The 23,886-nt window shown below is 40.7% G+C and overlaps 1 protein-coding gene across 4 annotated transcripts in view; it reads left to right on the forward strand.

Moving 5' to 3' along the window:
- The window catches only part of TMEM117 (transmembrane protein 117), a 440,409-nt gene that overhangs the window by 355,288 nt on the left and 61,235 nt on the right, over positions 1-23,886 (forward strand). For all 4 annotated transcript variants that reach the window (XM_073619948.1, XM_073619951.1, XM_073619950.1 and 1 more), the window contains one exon: positions 17,786-17,945. In XM_073619948.1, the coding sequence (XP_073476049.1) occupies positions 17,786-17,945 (160 nt within the window). The remainder of the gene's footprint in view (positions 1-17,785; positions 17,946-23,886) is intronic.

Raw genomic sequence — 23,886 nt, forward strand, 5'->3', positions numbered from 1 at the left:
GGAGAAGAATATGGCAGTAGGCAGGACTTAAGTTTGCCATGCACTGATCTTTTTTTTTTCATTTAACCTAACAGATTCCTCAATGCATGCTATACAGTGCAGATAGATAAATCTCCTGCTGTGGCTATTCTATTTTGAGAGTCACTATTCCACTAACAGTTTTTTCAGCCAGCCCCTTTGATTTTTCAATTGAGTGATGCCACATGGGAGGCGACCAACAGGGCCATCCACTAAGCAAGTTCATACACTGTATGACCAGTTTTAAACTTAAAATTGTGGATTTTTTTGATGTGGTGATTTGTTTCAGCATTTTTCACTATAAAGGTGCACATTCTGACACTTTTAAGGATGACCTACAACAGCTGATGCAAGATGTTCGGTATCTCCATTCCAAACATGTCTCTCAAGTTACTTCTTTCAAAACTATCAAAGCCCTAAAAGATTTGAACTATAGGGAATACTTCAATTACCTTAGGCTAGGCGATTACCTTAGACACCCAGGATGAGGATCTCAAAACCATACTCAGCTAGTTTTTACACCTCAGCTAAAGGTACATTTGCATGCATCAAAAAATCGTTAAGTGAATTTTTAAAAGTGTAAGTACCTGAATGTTACTTGAAATCATGTGTACAGAAGAGCTCATACTGGCAGAAGGAGAAGCAACACAAAATCAGTTAATAAGTTGTGCTGCAGTGCTCATGGTACATGCTGATAGGATCAGAGGGCAGAGTGACAGAGAAATAAGCTCATCATTCTGCTGCTTCTCCTTTGAATTACTGATCTGTGGCAAGTATGCAGAAAAGGACTTCAGGCAATTATATGACATTTTCGATTACCACATTTAGGCTGGGTTCACACTATCTTCGCATGCAGCTCACAGCAGGAGTCCAGTGCTTCCACGTTCCCCATTTCAGGTCTGATTTTAGCCTGAATTTTTGGCTATATTCTGACCTGAAATGGACCAAAAGACGTACAGGGCTCCTTGCAGTGGAGCCACAGCTGGGAGATGTGAACCGGCTCCAAGGAGAGCCGGTCACAATCTCCTACCATGCAAACGTGCATTCAATTCGCAATAGTGTGAACCCGGGTTCAAACTCTAGGGGGATTGGTAGCAAACCTTACTAAACATTTTCAACCTTGGGATACAACATAAGTTTTGGTTCATACTTTCTTAACTTTTTTTTAATAGGAATTTAGGATACCTTAAAATGGAATTACACTGCATCTGAGCACAACAAACCAAAAGTGCTATTTAATTCATTTTTAATATTCAAAGCAAACTCATTCATTCATGTCTCCATGCTTTATTTTGTTGAGAAATCACTATAAAAAATGACGCCTAGCATTTCTGGCAACTCACAAAAAAGACTAATTCTATGAGCTAGAACGGGAGCAGCAGCTCAGAAGAAACACTTGCCTTGGGAAGACTGCTGTTGGAGACAGCTAACTGCGTGTAGAAGGGTTCTGCAGAGGTTTAATCCTTTGCTTGACACTCCTCAGTATGGCTCCATGACTCTCTTCACTGCTTGATATGGTGTATCCTAAGCTTCTAAAACCTCTTGTGGGACTTCCCTTCCTTTCATTAAAGACCATTGATGTTGCAGATGATGCAGCGGAGATGGAAGAGGAGAAGGAGTGAGGGTTATGTTGTGTTATTGGGATGCTGCTCCCATTGAACTCTCTGCTAAAGAGTCATGAGCTTTGTCCTGCAGAACCTGCTCGCCCATACTACCCCCACGTGAAAAACCTCTGGCTCTCACTTTAGGCCTGGCTGCAATGGCAATCGGGGGAATAAATATGCAGTGCTTTGGCGCACACTACTTTACTGCACAAGTACGTCGTGACCTACTGTAAGCAAAGGACAGATTTGATTATGTCAGCATCAAGTATATGCTTTGAAAAAAGGGTCTACAAAATGTAAATAAAATACCCCCCCAGAAAAAAAAACACTAAACACAAACCATTATCAGAAAAAATATAAAGCTAAACATTAAATAATCAAAACCCAATAAAGAATAATGGAACCCCCTACAAGAATGTGTAGCCTACCACACTGCACTCCACAGTAGTGCAATATAGCACAGTATAGCACTCTACAGCAACTTACTCTCCCTAAACAAATCAGCTCTCCATATACTACTCTGATACAAACTGAAAAATGGCTACTGTGAGCCCACCCTGTTATAGTGAGGGGGCTGGCATTGTAATCCTGCTGACCAGAGATGAAAAGTCAGAGAGTGCATTATGTTAACAAAGTATTAAATTTGGCAACAGTTTTTGACTGAGCTCCCCCTGCAAGGGAAGTACCACTAATTGCCTCCCGGTAATGGCATTAGCTCTTGGCCTCAGTGTTTTAGCCGGCTGGGCGGGTACAACAGGCAGCCAGCATTAAAATACACTGCCGGCACAGCACGGCATGGGACAGTCTCTACCTCCAGTCTCCAGACCAGCATACAGTATCTGTGTCACCTCCTCTCCTCCTGTGTAGGTTGCTGCTGGGGAGCGGGACGAGCAACATTGGTTTGGAGCGGCGTGGGGTGGGCATGGATTGTGCGGTGGAGCCAGAGCGGCACATGGGTTAGGGAGTGGTGCAGAGCGGAGCAGGTTTCCCAGGTGTAAAGCTCGGAGCACATCAAATGACAGCATAGCACAGCACAAGTACCCGCTCATCAGCGACACCACCAGTGCTGCAATAAGAGGCTCAGGTACCCCTTTGTCAGAATGTGAATTCTATGTTCATGGTAAATCTAGTGTGATGTGAGTGGCCGGTTAGCTTAATTGGTTGCTCTATGTATGTTTACTCAGCTCAGGGCAAGTCCCTCCCACTTGCCGACCGCGCTATAGCCGATTGGCTGGCTAGTTCTGGGAGGCTCTTAGTCTCTCGCTTCTCAGAAGTGTCCATGATGGCTGGGTCCCCTTCATTTATACAGTAATCAGTGCATTTTTATAGCAGTGATCCCTGTATGAATGTCACTGGTCCCCAAAAAAGTGTCAAAAGTGTCTGATCTGTCCCCCGCAATGTCGCAGTCTCCCTAAAAATTGCTGATCACCGCCATTACTAGTAAAGAAAAAAAAGTGCCATAAATCTATCCCCTATTTTGTAGACGCTATAACTTTTGTGCAAACCAATCATTATATGCTTATTGCGATTTTTTTTTCTTTTTTCTTGTTTTTTACCAAAAAAATGTAGAAGAAACATACTGGCCTAAACTGATGAAGACATTTTTTTTTTTTACTTTTTTTGGGGGGATATTTATTATAGCAAAAAGTAAAAAATATTGTTTTTTTTCAAAATTGTCAGTCTTTTTTGTTTATAGAGCAAAAAATAAAAACCATAGAGGTGATCAAATATCACCAAAAGAAAGCTCTATTTGTGGGAAAAAAAGGACATCAATTTTGTTTGGGTACAACCTCGCACGACCACGCAATTGTCAGTTAAAATGACGCAGTGTCGTATTGCAAAAATTGGCCTGGTCATTAAGGGAGTAAATCCTTCACCAGCTGAAGTGGTTAATATGTTTTTCCCGAAAATGTGATAAGCAGTTGCACAAATATTGTGCAACATAATAAATGGCACTTGCTTTCAGAAAATATATAATGTAACTGTTTGGGAGTTTAAAGTAAGTTTCTAGCAAATAATGCAGATCTTAACATGTCTGTGAAAAATATTCTTGGTAGAAAAGTCTGTAAGCTTACTAGGTGGCAAAATCAAAATTTTAGTTAAGATATGGGTACGCCCCCTGTAGGTTTTTCCTACTGCTTCTCACAAGGTAGAGCTGGATACACATTGTGATTTTATTTTTATTTTTTTGTCTAAATTAGCCAAATGAATGAAAAAAAGTGCACTTCCTATGTTGCTGATATCTTACGTCAACAATCACTATAAAGTAATTTAGGTTCGGCCTTGTAGCCAATGAGTATAGTTGTCAATGTACAAATCTCTAAATGTTTTATGAATTTTGAAAAAAGCAAGCATGTAAAAAAAATGTGAACGCTACATAAAATTAGGTACGTGCTGCAATTTGAACTAAAAATATCTGCTCATTGAAAATACATATACTTTCCCTTAAAAATAGCAAATTAAATAGAACTTCAAAACTGTGTTGGTGGAGGAAGTAAAGTGTGATTTGAAACACGTAATACCCATCATGTACTCAAGCCGCACAGTTCAATTTTGCATTTGATTAATGTAATCCAGCATTTCAATTCTGTTCTTTACAAGTCATATTGTATTTAAGATTTAAATGCTGCTTGTCTGATTTATTACCTACTCAAAAATAGTAAAGGATGCGATTTACTAGATTTTAAAGCAGAAACTAAAGCTTGACAAGTCCTCTGGTAAATCTTTATCCCAAAACACAGGAAATAATAGTAATGAATGGCAGGGTTGTGCTCCTTGTTAATCACATGCACTGCCAATGTAATATGTACCCTGAAAAGTCCATACGTCCTATGCATGAATTTGTTTCAGAGGTGTGTATTAAAGTGTAACTAATTTGTTTCGGAGCTGTGTATTAAAGTGTATTGAATTCGTTTCGGAGCTGTGTATTAAAGTGTAACTAAAGGCACAACTTTTTCTTTAGTTTTGGATAGATTAGAGAGGGCTTACAACACCTGTCGGGCTTTTATTGTTGTCCTGTGTCCCCATTAGGGAGATTCATCCTCTCTATTTCTTCTGTTTGCCATTAGGCTTGAAAGTAAAAGAAAATCCAAATTTTGGGCTGTCCCCAGAAAAGTAATAGAAGGGAAATTTTCTAATGGGGACACTAGTTCTGGTGACCTTGGAGTCCCCAAGGGATCCCCCTTATTTGCAAGTATTTTCTCTCACTTCCTGTTTTAGTTATGGGACAGGAAGTGAAGGGTAGTCTCCCCAATGGGACACAGATGGCAAAAAAAAACAGGGGTTATAACCCTCCCTTACTCTATCCAAAATGGAAAAAAAAGTTTTGCCTATAGTTCTACTTTAAGATGTTGGCATAATAGTCACCTTGACACCAAAATTGTAGCAGCACTATAAAATGTGCAACTGTCTTTTTGGCAGCAAGTGTATCAGTATTTTACACACTCTTCTTAGTCCGGCACCTATGCTAAATCTATCCAAAGCTTTTCTCAATAGCAAGACCAAGTGGGATCTCTTTAAATTTCAATTTGCTCTTATGACCCATGCAATTGTTATGGCAATATATCCCTATATTTGAAGCTAAGCCCCGAATCGACTGAACCATGATCAATAAAAACGTAACAGCTCGGCTCCAAAGTACCATGCCCAAATTCCACTGTGTCTGGGACCCTTGAATTGTGGAATTTTACGTGCGCTATTTTGATTACTGCCTCCTGGTGTGTTATGGCTTGCCTCTCTATGACCACGGTCACGAGAACTATAGAACCCCCCTCCCCTTATCCTATTTTGTTTTCCTCTACCCTACCCCCCCTCCTTTTTCCATCATTTTACTCTTTCTTCTCTTCCCATGCGTACCTTTTCGTGTTCTTGCACTGATGGTTGGACATCCCAGTTCTCGAACTGATAATTTTCTCACGAGCCCTTCCCGAGGCCAGTACTGTTGATGTACAGTATGTATTTCATTGCTAATCTTATGGTGCTTTGACACAATTGCTTCAACTGTGTATCTTTATCTGATGCTTGCACAATTACTTCGAAGCATTTTAGGCATATATTTATTAGTTTTTTTCTTGAGATTTTTTCCTTGAGATTCAGTAACAATATTGAATAAGAAAAAAATACGTGCAACTGTCCTGGTAAACTAAGTATAATATGGTCATCAATATTTGTGTTTTGTAAGCACTGAATAATGGTAGACAACAGCACCAAACATAGAATTATTATAGGTGGCAGCAAAATTAAACATGTATACCTCTGAAAGATAAAAGTACAGAGTCAATAAAAAAAAGGTAAAATTGAAAAATAATCTAATAGCAGTCACACAAGCTTATTGGCAGATTACTTTTAGATTGCAAGCAGTAAGCTAGTTTAGTGTCTCAAACTTCTGAAAGATGCTAATATAATCTTCTTAAAGTGGTACTAAACCCACAACAGTAAAATCAGTCTGTATATGCAGTAAAGCATGCTTGTTATTCTCACTGTGAAACCTAAGGGGTTAATCCTCTGCATTGTGTAAAAAGGCTGTTTGATCCTGTATGCACAGATCCTCCTCTTCTTGCATTGTCCCCAAAACATGTCCAGATAAGACAGTTACTGGAGTCAAGCTGCACATGCTCAGTTTGGTGTGTATTGCTAGAGAGTTTTATTTTTCTTGTGAGAGTGCATGTGATCAGCACAGAGCCAACCAGCACTGTCCAGACAGACGGTCAGGGGTCCTGCATCTTGATAGGAAAGCCAGTGCAGTATGAAAACTCCTCATACAAGCTTTAACCAGGCACTGATATAAGTCACAAAACTGCTCTAACTGCTGATGAGAAAGGGTATTTAGCAGTTTATATTTACTAAAATGATTACATTTCCATGTTCTGTGTACTGTGGGAGACCATATATAGTGACTGCATGGTCCTGGGTTTAGTAACACTTTAAGTGCAATCTCTTTGGTGTTGTCTCACAGACCCTAATCGCTCCAAAGGTGCCAGGTAAAATGTTTTTTACTGAACAGTAGGTAAAGATCTCACCAGCTAATAATCTCACTACAGTAGCCTGGTTACAACTATCCTTTCTGTTCCCAGCCATGATTTGCTTTCTAATTTTATGTAAAGTGAATAAATATTAATAAGGTTTGTAAAGGATTTTATTATTATTTTTTTTTTAATAGCAGACATGCTCTGTTTAATGATTTTGCACAGATCAGCCCCGATCCTCCTTTTCTCATGCGTACTTGCTCCCTAGCCGGCTCTCTGTTTCCATAGTGAAAGTAAAGGGGACCGCGCCAAGATAATGCTAATTGTTAATCCTGTCCAGCTGCTATCAAATTGAGGGACCTCAATCAAAGATAAAGTGAAAAAAGACAACGCTATGCTCAGGTGTATATAAATGTCAATAAGTGTTAATCTAAATATATAACAGTCAAGCACTGGTGATAACTCTAAATATTCAAATATTCAAGTGTTCTAATAATCAAAAATATATGTGATCATATGTCCAAAAATTGTGTGTTTATCTAAAGATCCACAATCTGTTTCTCCAGTACATGTATATCCAAAGGTGGCAAATAACAATGTGATCCTTCTTCTTATGCTAACACCAAATCTAGTGACTAATCCTCTACCGCTTATGATCGAGATCACTTACCGATGTTTAGCGGCTGGTATTAAATAGACCAGCAAACAGACATTTCCCACTGCAGGGTGCAATAATCTGTAGCTCCGTGATAGTATGGACGATCTCAGCGATCCTCTGCTGTTACCAATCCTCCACTCTCAGTGCTCCGTATAGTTATAAAAATCAGCAGGCAGACAGGCTTTACACGGTGCAATACTCTGTGGATCTTTGCAATGGATGACTCCAGCGATCCTCTGCTGTTACCAATCAGTATCTCCAGGAAAGTGCACATATATGGAAAAGAAGCTCAGCATAGCATAAAATCCTTATTTTATTAAAATCACAGTACACTCACATATGGAGGTGTCGACCGACACATGCATATAGGCATAAATACATATACAGGTTCGCTCCGGATCTGTGGATGCCGCAAGCAGACACCAGATGTAGCGTGGTGATGATACCTCCAAGCAGCACACCCTACGTATGTTTTGTCATTAGACGTCTTCACGGGGCAGTGTTTCTATAGGACACAGAGCATGGCTCAGCCCAGCTCCCTCCTCACTGGCTGTGATTGACAGCAGTGGGAGCCAATGGCTCCTGCTGCTGCATCTCAGCCAAAGAGAAGAGAGAGACCCAGGAGAGCCTCAGCTCTTGTGCACATCGCTGGATCAGGATCAGGCTTAGGTAAGTGTTAGGGGGGAGCTGCACAGTGAAGGTTTTTTACCTTCATGCATAGAATACATGAAGGTAAAAAACCCTTTAGCCTTTAGAACCACTTTAATTTAGCAAGATTGCAATACTTTCTGGATGGCACTAGTGTGTCACTAATTGGTTTCATATATTGTCTAAAAATTGGCATGCCAAAAACTAAACTGTCAAATCAATATGACCCTTTGTAAGTAGGTCTGTATGTCTATTTTTATAAACACTGCCCTTTCAAGGCTCTGGAAATAAGGATTGTGCCTCCAAAGCAATATAAAGATCACTCAATGTAAGCAGAAGGTCAAATATGATGTGATTGGGCTCCCTTCCCATTCAAGAAATGACAGGTTGCAGTTTGTACATTAGTAATTTTGTTTTAACTCAAATAATTTTTTAGTGTTTGTGCACAATATACCATAACTATACCTAACTAGCTAAGCACATGTGTGATCTACATCATTACACTGTGCTTTGATGTAATGAATTACACTGAAGTGAATAACATGCCATTTTAATCAGTTAAGTACCTTGGTGACATTCAAAGAAGAACAAGAGCACTTTGAAGGCCCTTAAGGTTTCCTGAGAATACTATGTTTAGAAAAGCTAATACTGTGACTGCTTACCGGGCATACTGTGTATATATATATATACCGGTGTATATATAATATAATTTCTTGCATACAATATTTATAGGTCTCTACAGTAATTTGCATTTTAAAGTATGGATCTATACTTAGTAACTTGCTCCAAAAGAGTCATAAATGAAGGTTTCATTTATTAAACACGAATACTTAACACCCCCATGACATCTGGTTATTTGCATAATGCATCTTGATGAAAAAGTAACTATCATTTTGATTCATTCATAAAATGCAGTAAATTTATTCAGGGTTAATTTAAAAAATGCAGGCATTGAAGTTTTCTAGTTGCCAATATAATTGATATGCAAGTAAACCATAATAATATATTTACAGTATGCCAGAATGTCTTTTCATGATATTAGCTTGCTCATGGTGTGCCCACTTCACTATGTCTTCTACTACAGCCATTAAAATTATATGCTTACTGTTAAGACACATTATTTAAAAATTGTGCTGAATGCAAATATTTAGTACAACTTGTTGGTAGAATTTTCAACATCCTCGGTTTAAAGTAGAAATATAGGCAATTTTTTTTTTTTTGCCATCTGTCACATTGGGGAGATTTCCCTCCACTTCCTGTCCCAGAAACCCCATTGAAAGATTTCCCCTCCATTACTGATCTGGGGACAATCCAAAATTTGGTATTTGCTTTGACTTTCACTTTGAGGGATAATGGTAAACAGGACAAATTGAGAAGGTGAATCTCCCTAAAAGGAGCAGAGGTAGCAATAAAAACCTGACAGGTGCTCTAATCCATCTCTACTCTAGCCAAACCAAAAAAAAGCCTGGCCTTTAGCTGTACAATAACTACATACTTTGTCTATAAGCTACAGAAAAGCTTTAAAGAATATGTAAACCCAACATTTCATATTCCCGATATTTGTCTGCTGAACCATGTACTCTTATGAAAAAGTATCCTGTTCTCTTTGTATTGCTTCCTTTGTGTGGAATCCCTGGTGTCCCTGCCAGTCCCTCTGCTTTCCTATTTAAAACTGACCACACTAGGCATTGGAGCAGTGTGGTCAGTTATGTAGCTGTGCTGGGAACACAGCCTGCCCTCCTCCAATGATCAGACTTGTCCTGACCAAACCCCCTTTACCAGCCATTCACTGGAAAGTTTGCTGTTTCTCCTCCCCCAGCTCTCTGAACTCCTTAGAACAGAGGTTATGTGATCACTTATAAAAAAAGGGTAAAAGTATTTACGGTATATTGTTTTGCCTTTCATTTCTATTTTAAACCAAATTGTAGTTTTACAAGGTGAGGGTTTATATATATTTTAAATAATTGCACATTTAACACAACTTCACTACTATGTTCAGACCAATTAAACACATATAGCACCCCCCTGACCCCCAGCATCAGGCATGACATTTCATCTCAGGGTGCTGATTCTTAGGAATGGTGGGTGTGGAAGGTTGCAGAAAAGAAGCGCACCAGTCACTTTAAGGCCCCTTTCACACTGCCTCGACTTGAAAGTCACGCAAATTTGCCATGATTTCACAGAATGCCTCGATAAACTTGAGGTCTATGGACCTCAACTCGCATCAAAGTCTGACCAAAGTAGTACAGGGACTACTTTGAAGTCGGTGCGACTTGAAGTCACACAGTTACGAATGGTTATCATTGGGAATCATGGGGTACGACTTGTCATGTGACTCTAGTGTCCAAAGTCGCAGGAAAAGTCGCACAAGTGTGAAAGGGGCCCTAGGATGAACAAAAGTAAGTTTATTGCTCACAACAGAAACATGCAGGAGAGAGAGTTAGGGCACAGGACACCCTAAGACAGTAGGCATACAGATCAGCAGACTCCAAAAACAAAACAAACAGGTAGACAGCAATACAGAACAAGGACCTTAGGCCTGCACTCAACGTTCTGTACCTATGTAGCAACAGCTGTCTTCTATAGCAACAAAACACTCACAACACCGTGCAGGGTTTCCTTGGATGAGTCCCTCTTGATGCCTTCCCAGCCTCTCCACAGTTCCTGGCTCGTGAAGCGCAACCTCTGATACTTAATCTCAGAACTCCATTATTTTCCTCATGCTTCCAGGCAACAAAAGGCTCTCCCTGGATGAGGCTCCAGCACATGGTCAGCCTCAGACTCCAGGCCTCACCCAACGCAGCTGTTCCTCACACATCCACTCCAGACCAAGGTCTGGGTGGGAGGACCCTGATCACCTAACTTCCACCAAATATATGCTCTCTCCCAGTATGCTCAGTGGCCTGAAACTTCTACTGATTGGCTAAAACAGATATGCATATTCATAACTCACTGCAGCTCATCATACTAATTCTGAAGGCAACAGTGCCACCTATTGACAGAAGGGAGGAACCACAGTTAGACCAGGCTTAGGAGAAAACTCAAATGATCACAAAAGACTATAAATCAGATAGTTACCACCCAGCACAGCTAAATTTACCAGTAGCCCCTGTTTAAGGTCCTCTCCCCACACTCGCTGTCACAATTTTTAAAAAAGTGGCCGTGCGAGGCTCCGCCCACCTGTCCGCGTCATTTATTCACAGGGTTCCGTGAATGTGAAAACTGCAAGTATCGACTAAGCCCTAACATTTGCGCAAAATGTGTCTACCTTTTAGTCCCCTGCTCCATCTGTCAACCACTTATCATATGAAGCTTCAATAAAAGGATTTTTGGAAGTGCAGCCGTCTGGAATCATTTCCTTATGCAAGTACCGACAGCCGCAATGAACTATCAAGGTGCTGTCAAGCACTCTAGGTCAGCCCTCAAATTTTCCACTCGCATTCTGCGAGTGGAAAATGAGGGCTGGCGAGGAGCAAGGCTGTCTGGGATCGGGGGGGGGCAAACACCGCCGATAGGTGGGGTTGAATGGGAGCCATTCTCCCAGAGGAAGAGAGCGTGGAGGAAGAGAGGGGGCGGTCATGTCATCATAGCGGAAGAGGCGTGGAGGAAGAGGAGAGCCGGCTTGATCACAGAGCGGGGTTTGCCCACTGTATCAGCTTACATTAGAATTGTAGTTCACGCGCTGTCACACACAGCCCTGCCCTCTTGACCCCACACCTGTGACAGACAGAATCCGCCCTGGCATTTGACCGGCGTTCTGTCTGTCACAAGTGCAGGATCAGTAGGGCGGGGCTGTGTGTGACGGCGCACGGACTGCAATTCTAATATAAGCTGTTACAGCGGGCAAACCCTCGCTCTGTGATCAAGCCGGCTCTCCTCTTCCTCCACGAGTCTTCTGCTATGATGATCCGGCCGCCCTCTCTGCACGGGTGAGGCTGCAATGATGGGCACATGTGAGGCTGCAATGATGGACACATGTGAGGCTGCAATGATGGACACATGTGAGGCTGCAATAATGGACACAGGTGAGGCTGCAATGATGGACACAGGTGAGGCTGCAATGATGGACACAGGTGAGGCTGCAATGAAGGACACAGGTGAGGCTGCAATGATGGACACAGGTGAGGCTGCAATGATGGACACAGGTGAGGCTGCACTGGTGAGGCTGCAATGATGGACACAGGGGAGGCTGCACTGGTGAGGCTGCAATGATGGACACAGGGGAGGCCTCTACTGGTGAGGCTACAATGATGGACACAGGTGAGGCTGCACGGGTGAGGCTGCAATGATGGACACAGGGGAGGCTGCACTGGTGAGGCTGCAATGATGGACACAGATGAGGCTGCATGGGTGAGGCTGCAATGATGGACACAGGGGTGGCTGCAATGATAGACACAGATGAGGCTGCGTTGGTGGGCACTGGTCATGCTGCATTGATGGACACGGGTGAGGCTGTATTGATGGGCACGGGTGATAAAGTTGTTAATATTTATTTGTGTAACTTAATTCTGCATAATACATTTAAGTGTAATTTCATGAGAATTTATGAGGGCGTGTATAGGGGTGGGATTAGGGACGGGGTATGGTAGGGGTTGGGTGGGGCAACTGGTGGCGAGTAACCATTAAGGTCTGGCTAGTAGCTTAGGACTTGAAATTTTGAGCCCTGCTCTAGGTAGTTCATTGATTCATCCTGTCATTGTTTAACTGCCTGCTTGTATGAGGTACAAGCAGACAGCTTACACAGACAGTCTGCAGGAGCCCTGCATTGCACCCGTGATCTGCTGATCACGGGTGCAATGCTCTGCAGGTTCCTAGCAAAAAAAAAAAAACAAATGCACATTTTCTTACCTGCAAAAAGATGTGCATTTATTCTTTTTTTTACAAAGGTGAATTTATCCTTTAAAGTTGTAGTTCATCTTCAAATTCTGTCAGTTCAATTTTCCAATCCAGTGGCTGATTGAGAGGTCTGCAATATATTTATTACAGAGATACACTTGTTCTTTAGTGACAGTATGTCACAAACCTGAGCATTCCACAGCGACCATAAGAAAAAAAAGAAAATCGGCAGATGTCCCCTTTAGTAAAATTTGCAAATGATCATTAGATATGGGTGCACTTGAGCCAAACTTCCTTGCTGTTTTTTTAATTTGATAAACAGCCTCTTTGACGAATAGGAAGGCTCAGTCTTGGAGGATAGCAAGACAAAGCTTGACTTTTACAGGGAAATTTAAGCTTTGTATTTAACTTAGGCTGCCTATTTTTCTTAGATAAATACTGATCCTTTTGTGCGGTAACCTTTGCATTTAGTGAGCATGTAAAGAAAAATATTTCACACTGTATCTTCAAAGGCTATAAAGAAAATTGATTTCTCCTTAGGTTCAAATCAAAGAGAAAATAGATGGGGGAATCTTGCTATATTTTTGGCACAGTGTTTTGGAACATTTGCAGACCAGTGAAACAATGCATAAAAATGTAATAATTTGACTGAATCAGCTTATTCATGTACCTCTTGCAACTGCATGTGAAGTCAAGGGCATATAAAATATGTTCTGTCAGCCAGAGCAATGAGGACTTATGCTTAAATATACCTTGCCAAGTCAGAGTTTGGGGAGTGAATGATGAACAAGCAATATATTCTCTTCATACAGAATTATTTTTGTAGCAATTTTGTCTGCACAGCCTGATAGTGAAAGTTAGGTAAAGTAAAAGTGCAGCATCAATATAAAAAGTTATTTTATAATGGAAGCCAATATTACTATAGACCAATATTATGTACTATGTTTATTAACGCAGAGTCTAATCCAGATTCATAAGTATGCCTAGATTTAATGTAATTTTCCAGTATTTACTTAGTATTTTACAATTTTTTAGCTGTAGTTATATCCATAAATTGTCAACTTACCAATTGAAAGTGGCAATGTATTTAACATTTACCGAGTCCTAGATTTACCATTTAAGGATAGGAAATCCAGATGCTATGTGAATGGTTACAAAAAAAAAAAATGTGATCCAATGAGCATGTGGGTAAAATGTGACCAATGGTCCATTGATTATCTAGCAGCATCAAAGTGCCAAAAATTCAATATGCCTCTATGTCAGTGGTTCTCAAAACCTGTCCTCGGGACCCACTAACAGGCCAGATTTTAAGTATTACCTTGGGGAGATGCAGAATACAATATTGCACTTACTGAGCAGCAATTGATATCACTGGCTGTGAAGTATTTCAGATATCTTGCAAACCTGGCCTGTTAGTGGGTCCTGAGGACAGGAGTTGAAAACCACTGCTCTATGTCCTATTTACAGTATCTCACAAAAGTTAGTACACCATCACATTTTTGTAAATATTTTATTAAATCTTTTCATGTGACAACACTGAAGAAATTACACTTTGCTACAATGTAAAGTAGTGAGTGTACAGCTTGTATAACAGTGTAAATTTGCTGTCCCCTCAAAATAACTCAACACACAGCCATTAATCTCTAAACTGCTGGCAACAAAAGTGAGTACACCCCTAAGTGAAAATGTCCAAATTGGGCCCAAAGTGTCAATATTTTGTGTGGCCACCATTATTTTACAGCGCTGTCTTAACCCTCCTGGGCATGGAGTTCACCAGAGCTTCACAGATTGCCACTGAGGTCCTCTTCCACTCCTCCATGATGACATCACAGAGCTGGTGGATGTTAGAGACCTTGCACATCTCCACCTTCCGTTTGAGGTTGCCCCACAGATGCTCAATAGGGTTTAAGTCTGGAGACATGTTCGGCCAGTCCATCACCATTACCCTCAGCTTCTTCAGCAAGGCAGTAGTCGTCTTGGAGGTGTGTTTGGAGTCCTTAAAATGTTGCAATACTGCCCTGAGGCCCAGTCTCCGAAGGGAGGGGATCATGCTCTGCTTCAGTATGTCACAGTACATGTTGGCATTCATGGTTCCCTCAATGAACTGTAGCTCCCCAGTGCCTACAGCACTCATGCAGCCCCAGACCATGACACTCCCAACACCATGCTTGACTGTAGGCAAGACACACTTGTCTTTGTACGCCTCACCTGGTTGCCACCACATATGCTTGACACCATCTGAACCAAATAAGTTTATCTTGGTCTCATCAGACTACAGGAAATGGTTCCAGTAATCCATGTCCTTAGTCTGCTTGTCTTCAGCAAACTGTTTTAGGGCTTTCTTGTGCATCATCTTTAGAAGATTCTTCCTTCTGGGATGATAGCCATGCAGACCAATTTGATGCAGCGTGCGGCGTATGGTCTGAGCACTGACAGGCTGACCCCCCACCCCTTCATCCTCTGCAGCAATGCTGGCAGCATTCATATGTCTATTTCCCAAAGACAACCTCTGGATATGACGCTGAGCACGTGCACTCAACTTCTTTGGTTGATCATGGCGAGGCCTGTTCTGAGTGGGACTTGTCCTGGTAAACCGCTGTATGGTCTTGGCCACTGTGCTGTAGCTCAGTTTCAGGGTCCTGGCAATCTTCTTATAGCCTAAGCCATCTTTATGTAGAGCAATGATTCTTTTTTCAGATCCTCAGAGAGTTCTTTGCAATGAGGTGCCATGTTGAACTTCCAGTGACCAGTATGAGAGAGTGAGAGCGATAACACCAAATTTAACACACCTGCTCCCCATTCACACCTGAGACCTTGTAACACTAACGAGTCACATGACAGTGGGGAGGGAAAATGGCTAATTGGGCCCAATTTGGACATTTTCACTTAGGGGTGTACTCATGATTGTTGCCAGTGGTTTAGACATTAATGGCTGTGTGTAGAGTTATTTTGAGGCGACAGCAAATTTACACTGTTATACAAGCTGTACACTCACTATTTTACATTGTAACAAAGTGTCATTTCTTTCAAGTGTTGTCACATGAAAAGATATAATAAAATATTTGCAAAAATGTGAGGAGTGTACTCACTTTTGTGAGATACTGTATGTTTAACATAATATTTGACCTAACAGATGTGGAACCTAAAACACAGTGAAGCCCCTTTTAGACCGGGAGCCTCTGTCAGCAGACCTGCTGCCCAGCCCGGAATCTGTCTGTTGATCTCCACTGAGCAGGCGGATGACAGGTCCATGTCCGCTCCGCTTATGCAGAGTGGACACAGACACAGCCTGCTGTTCTCTATGGGCGGTCAGGTTGAAAAAACGGGCTGCTAAGTCCATTTCCATCTGACTGTTATCCGATCCGCCAGACGGATGGGAAACAGACCTCTAATCTAGCTGTTTTTAGGACTAGAACGGTTGTTGGCAGGTGTCAAAGTACACCCGACGCTCCATAGAGGGCAATGGATGGTCCAATCGGGTCCGCTTAAAAAACTGGCAGGCAGACCCGATCAGTCCGCCCTTGTGAAACAGGCCTTACACAGAAAAACTACATTGCAACATAAAATATTATTTATAGCTAGGGCTGAAACAACTAATCGTTTAATCGACAACTAATCGATTATGAAATTAATCAATTACTTTTTTCATAATTGATTAATCGGCCAGTAACATAATGGGATTAAAAAAAAAAACTAAAATGAGCCCTTTATAGTACAAAAAGAGCAAATAATCGCTACTGTAAATAAAATGAACCCCTTACAGTAGTGATTATCTGCTTTTTTTGTGCTATAAAGGGCTAATTTTAGTTTTTTTAACCCCATTATGTTACTAAACGTCTTAGACCTGGTTCACATCTATGTGTTTTTTGGTGCTTTTTGCAGAAACGCACTACAGGTCATTTACATGGTTTCCTATGGGACACGTTCACATCTGTGCTTTTTTCAGCTGCTGCGTATTTGGAAAGGATCAGGGACTTTTTTTTTTTTTGGTCCAATGTACTTTAATGGAGAAGCTGCAGAAAAGCTTGTAATGCTTTTTTGCAGCAATTTGTGCTTTTTAATCTGCCCAACAACAAATTGGGCAAAAAAAAATGCAAAAACGCGAATCGCAGCAAAAATCTAAGTGCAAAGCAAAAAGCACTGCAGAAACAGATCAAAAGCAAACTGCATAGGTGTGTACCGAGCCTTATGCTGGCCACACGGATCAATTTTCAGACGAGAATAATCATACTAAAAATCTTTGTACATTCGCTGAATGAAAGAATGTTGTTGAAAATTTCTGTTTTTAAAATGAATGTAATTTCTGAACGAAAACCACATACACTGTCTGAAAATTCCTTTGACCAAGAAGTTTTCTATTTCCAAATTTTCCCGTCACTGTGGTTGAAAATAAACGCCGATTTGACCCCACTAACGATTTGAAAATTGAACGAACGTTCTTAAAATGAAATTTTTTAAAAATAAAAATAGTGTATATATCCTCTAATAGTATATACAGTACATCTCTCCTCTAATAGTATATACAGTATATTTCTTCTAATAGTATATATAGTATATCTCTTCTGTCCGTTATTCTCAGGGTGGATTAGATATTTTGCTCCCTAACCATATAGTTGGTTATTTATGTTTACCACTGCATAGAGATATTTAAGAATAAATTGCCTTTTTTTTTAAACTTTACATATTAACTAAATTATACACCAAACTTTTTTGTAAGGTTATTAACTGATTCATCGAAACAATAATTGGCCAACTAATCGATTATGAAAATAATTGTTAGTTGCAGCCCCATTTATAGCACCTATTTATTTGTGTTTTTAATGCTGGTTGTGTATGTAAATATAATAAACTGAAAAGTCAATTGAGCTTTAAACGTAAAAATACAATAAATACAAAATATGAATTATATAGGAATTAGTATGATTATGTTTGTATTTTTAGCTTCACACTTGCTAAATATTTTTTTCTTAAATGCTTGTTATTTTGTATATTTCTGTGCATTTTGTTCTTTAGTCACTGAATATGCCCTCGAGAAAGGTAATCTATATTTCTTATAGGACAGTGTTATTCAGTCTGACCTCTGTGGTTGTTCTTGTCATCACTACTGACTGGATAAGCTGGGACAAGCTGAATCGTGGATTTCTACCCAGTGATGAAGTCTCGAGAGCTTTTTTGGCATCCTTTATCTTGGTTTTTGACCTTCTCATTGTTATGCAGGTATGTTGGTACAAATGTTGTGCCTGTGTTTAAGGTTTAAACATAGCTATTTACACCAACATTGTATATACTGATAGTAAACGTTTGTTTTTCTTTTTGTTCTTTAAAATACAAGCTTTGGTGCTGTCATAACCGCAGATAGGTAAGTTATATTAAAAGCTAGTCGTATACTGAGTTAAAAAGATTATTTAGAAATACAGGCCGATTTAACACAGGAAAGCAGATGGAACCAAATGTTTTTAAATGTTTCTTTTTCCAAAAATGAAAATATATACAATCCTTGATTTACATGATAGTATGGGTACAATGTATGGTAAAGTACAATGAAAAAAAAGTAAACAGTCCTGGGATTGGTGCATTGCCAATGTGTCAGAAGAAAGCATTTTTCTGTTTGTATTGCTATTAGAGAGATTTCCACTCACCTTCTGTCCTGTGGACAACCTTTTTAATAGACAGGAAGTGAAGGGATCTCTCCAATGGAAACTCCAATGACTGTAAAACCTGACAGGGATCCTAATCCTTCCTCACTATCCAAAACTAAAAAATAAGTTTTGGTTATAGATACACTTAAAGTTTAATGAAGCTGTCTTTTTCATTAATAATTTTTTAAACCTTCCTCCTGCATGCATGAAATAGGTTGCAAAGTTTTATGTTGATTTAGCCACTTAATTAGGTTGTATTTGAAATGAGATGTTACATAATCATTTAATGGTAATAGCATCCAGTATTTTGTGTCAGTGCCTTGTTGCTCCTAGTATTACACTATCACCACCATTCCGTGGGTACCTAAATGAAGAGACAGTGACAAGCGAAATCAGTGGTTGTCAACTTTCTTGATATAGGGGGACCCAAGTGCAGCATCTGATATTACCAAAGGTTTGCACGTAATATTTATTGAACTTTATGATCAGAAAGCTGTTAGAGACTGCAGTCAAGCAACCGGAGATTGTCAAAGACTGTGAACATGCTGTAGGACAGGAATCTTCAAACTACGGCTCTCCAGCTGTTGCGGAACTTCACATCCCAGGAGGCATTGTAAAACTCATGACAGTCACAGACATGACTAGGCATGATGGGAATTGTAGTTCCTGAACAACTGGAGGGCCGTAGTTTGAAGACCCCTGCTGTAGGAGTTGTTGGAGACTGGGGACATTCCTCAGAGGAAAATAATAGACTGACCAGGGGTTCAGTTGGCTATATTGCTGGGCAAATGAGCTGGGCAGGAGATTCATTGCCATGTGGCCATATTAGGTCAGTAATGTGACAAGCATCCCCATCGTTTTGCTACGTGTAGTTGTGGGGCAGAGAATTTTCCCCCCGCAGCTCATTGGAGTGTTGTGTAATAGCTTCCCAAGGGTTCAGACTGGGCTTGGATCTGAACACAGTTCATCCCTACTGCAGACATGTTTCAGTAAACAGTCATAGATTGGGGACACATAACTTAATACTTAATAACTAAAGACCCTTTATAAGTCAATCCTTCCACATATGTAATCCCTAGTGCCCACTTAACGCTGAAGTTTATTATTATTAGTATTTTTTGGATACAACACCAAAAACATTAGTTATGTGCATTGGTGTGTATCCCATTACCTATATGGTAGGTACCACAAAAATAGAAGATTTTCAATCTTTAAAAAAGTTATAAATGTTTTTTTTAAAACGTTTTAAAATGTTTTAAAAAAACATTTATAACTTTTTTAAAGATTGCAAATCTTCTATGCTTGTGGTATATATACACAATTAATGGATTTGATTTTCCTTGTCGGAAAGATGTTTGTTTTTATATACCTTTTTTTTATACACCATTTTTAAATGCATAATCATGCATTCCCCAAGTATGCCTTATTTATATCTATGTTCATATGTGCATGTTTTTATCTCTGTATCCATGTATGTGCCTCGGCATGTGCACCTTTGTGCATATGTACAGACACAATCATATATCGATGTGTATGCGTCTATGCATGTGTGCATTAGCCCCTTTAGCTATAGGCACATACTCTCAGTGTATAATATAGTATACAATAGTATTAGTACTACATTTATTATTATTTTTTCTCCTCATACACACAATGTATTCACCTATGAAATTCTATACAAATACACTGACAGCTATGCCCCTTCTGTATACACATGTATACATACTTTGTATGTGTGAGTTCTATTGCATGCGAGTGCACGGATGAATCTTGTCCCCATCTTTATTTGATGACACAATATACTAAACACTTTTTAGGCTATGAACTTCCTCCCTCTTGGTTTTTCCTCTGTTTGTTTGTTTTCTTCTTTTTTTTCCAAGTCTGAAAAGTCGCCTTCTCTCCCTATGTTACGGTTTTATTTTTGAGGGACGAATGAAATGGCAGGCTTGTCTGCCTTGACCTCTATAGTGCACCTTCAACAATATGGCGGAAGGGATCTACAACTGCTAATGTAGATCCCGTAAGCAGGCGCACAGGAAATGACGTCTAGATTACACTTCCGCCGTCTGGACCACACAAAGAAACAACCAACATGGCGTGCATTTCACTAGCTGCCTATAGGTATCACAGCACCCCTCGAAGGTAAGGCATCCTTTGAGACAAGCGATTGTGCACATTATGCAATCGAGATGAGGACTAGAGTGAATGAGTCCAATATGGTCTCTGCTAGGGCAGTATGGATTTCAATGCGGGTGGCATTGTTGCTGTTGTTGGTCCAATTTGCATCCTGATGTCTTCTGTCTGCAGCTTTTTGTGCATGAACTTTGCTTATACACGTGGTTCATATATGCGGGTGCGTAAGATCATGTCTAGCAATCCATGATCTCTAATGTGTGATACCGTGTGTATTTAGGAATGTGTCACAAATGTGTTACAACTATGCATATGGGCTAGTTTAGGAACAAGTACACTTTTAGATGCGCAGTATTGGGTGCATGCGTGTGAATGTGTTGTATGCACGAATGCCTCTATGTGTGTATATATATATGTGTATGCATATATGAGGGGTTTCTAAGGTGCCAAGCTAAGGTCCGCCTTTGGACCGCCCACAAACAAGGGAGGGGCACTGGAGTCAATTCGATTTGTGCCTCCTAGATGAGCACATGTATTTAAGCAGCTGTAAGAGATGAACACTGTTAGGCTCTGAAGAAGATGGTGTAACCTTCGAAACACGTCAGCAGCAGCGGTTCGCACATCCTCTTCCTAGGATCTGGAGACTGCTATCAGTGGACGGAACTGTCACAAGTCAAAGACTGTTACAAGTGTGATTTTCTATCTACCTTTGTGAGTAGTTTTTAATTATGTTTTTTCTTAATAAATGTGTCAAAGGATAATGCACAAGGCTGGTGCGCCCTCTCTTTTCTGTTTTCCTGTTTGATTGCTAGGATATCTCTGTCCTGGAGGCTAGCAAGGCCAAAAACTATTGTCCATCCTGAACTTTGAACTGCCTGGCTAACACATTCGTGCGCAAGAGTGTTTGTTTTGCTGTACTGAATAGGCCAGTTAAGCACCTTGGCGCTTCTACTATGAAGCCATGCTGTTGTCATGGGTGTAGTATGTAGTGTAGTATTGTCCTGCTGAAATGTTCAAGGCTCTGAAAAAGATGTTGTTTGGATGGGAGCATATACTGCTCTAAAACCTAGATAAATCTTTCAGCGTTGATGGTGCCTTTCCAGATGTACACGCTATCATAACATAGCATGCTTTCAGAGATACAGGTTTTTGAACTGAGCACTGATAACAAGCCAGAAGGTAATCTCCTCATTAGTCCAGGGGGCGCCCTGCTAATGACTGCCAAAAAGAATGTCAAACTTTGATTTGCCTGACTTCAGAACAGTTTTCCACTTTGCAACAGACCATTTTAAATTAACTCTGGCCCAGAGAAGACAGCGGCATTTCTGGATCATATTCAGATATGGCTTCTTCTTTGCATGTTAGAGCTTTAGCTTACATTTTTGGATGGTACGGTAAACTGGGTTTCACAAACAGTGATTTTTGGAAGTATTCCTAAGCTCATGCTGTAATGTCCATCACAGAATCGCACTCGTTTTTAATGCAGTGCCATCTGAGGCCCAGAAGATCTTGGGCATCTAATATTGCGTTTTGGCCTTGTCCCTTGCATTCAGAGATTTCTCCAGATTCTCAGAATCTTTTGATGATATTATATACTGTATATGATTATATATTTAAAGCCTTTGCAATTGTACAAATTGTTTAAAATGTATTAGATGCAGCTTTTCACAGACTGCCCATCAACCTCTGCCCATCTTTAATTCTGAGACACTCTGACTCTCTAATGCCGCGTACACACGGTCGGACTTTTCGTCTACAAAAGTCCGACAGCCTGTCCGACATACTTCCGACGTACCTTCGGCGGACTTGCGGCAGACTTTCTTACGAATGGACTTGCACACACACGACCACACAAAAGTACGACAGCCTAGTACGCGGTGACGTACACCAAGTCCGACGAGACTATAAAACGGAAGTTCAATAGCCCGTACGACACCCTTTGGGCTCCTTCTGCTAATCTCGTGTTTATCTCGTGTTAGTAGAAGTTTGGTGAGAGACGATTCGCGCTTGTGAGACTCGTATTTTTCAGTTCGTTTTAACTGTTGTTCAGTCTGTGCTTGTGAGGTTTGTATCTGCTTTTCAGTGCGTTTGGTCAGTTGGCATTGAGAAATCTTTGTTTTATTGGCCGCTCGTTCCTGATTTTCAGGTCGTTCTTCACAGGCCTTGCTGTTCTTCAGTGCGTTCTGTTTAGTGCGTTCTGACCAGCCGACCGTTTTGAAGCCATGTTACCTGTACGTACTCGTCGTAGAGCTCGTGCATTGTATGTGCTTGGTGCTGTAGTTTATTCTTCAGCCCAAGACCAGTCCATGAACAGGGCGAGGAGGAGTTCATGGACCAAGAATTGGTTGCTTCAGCGTGACCAGTTCTGTCACATGCCTTTGCTCCGTGAGATCCGTGAGAATAATCCTGAGGATTTCAGGAACTTTCTCCGGATGACGGACCCCGTTTTTGACCGTTTGTTGGCTTTGCTGACCCCCTATATCAGCAGGCAGGATACCTGCATGAGGCAAGCCATCACTCCGGAGCAGAGGCTGGTCGCTACCTTGCGGTATTTGGCCACAGGGAGAAGCCTGCAGGACCTTAAGTTCTCGACAGGCATCTCCCCCCAGGCTCTGGGTATCATTATCCCAGAGACCTGTTCTGCCATCATCCAGGTCCTGCAGAAGGACTATATTAAGGTAAGATATTTTTCTTTTATTAGCATCACATGTTCTTTTATGTAATCTTTGATAATGTGATGTATTTCTTGCTTCAAACACTACTTACCATCATTGCAATATAGTGTGAATGTCCCCTTTTTATCCTCACACATGCTGGAATTTTTTCCTGTTATTTTTTGTCATGCATGTATATTTTTCTTCAATAACCTTCCCAGCATGAAGTGATGGGAACATATCCACCTAGTCTACTCATTTGGAATGTATTTTGTTTGAGTGTATTTAGTGTGCTGCTAATGAGCAATTATCTAGATTTCACAACCCCCCCACCTAAACTCACTCCAAATAGTGTGCTGCTAATGAGCAATTATCTAGATTTCACAACCCCCCCACCCCCCCCCCCACCTAAACTCACTCCAAATAGTGTGCTGCTAATGAGCAATTATCTAGATTTCACAACCCCCCCACCCCCCCCCCCCCCCACCTAAACTCACTCCAAATAGTGTGCTGCTAATGAGCAATTATCTAGATTTCACAACCCCCCCACCCCCACCCTCGTTAAAATTTGCTGGAATGTTCTGTGGTGTTGATTTGTCTAAAGCAAATATATGTTGCACTTTGCAAAATGCATGTGCACTCTACAAGTGCATTTGTTCCAGTGCTTTAGTAAATGAGCAGAAGCTCTGCTGATTTCCATCATCAAATCATATGCAAGCCTCAAAGTGTTTT

The sequence above is a fragment of the Aquarana catesbeiana genome, linkage group LG03 (assembly GCF_042186555.1).
Source record: "Aquarana catesbeiana isolate 2022-GZ linkage group LG03, ASM4218655v1, whole genome shotgun sequence".
Classification (NCBI taxonomy): Eukaryota; Metazoa; Chordata; class Amphibia; order Anura; family Ranidae; genus Aquarana; species Aquarana catesbeiana.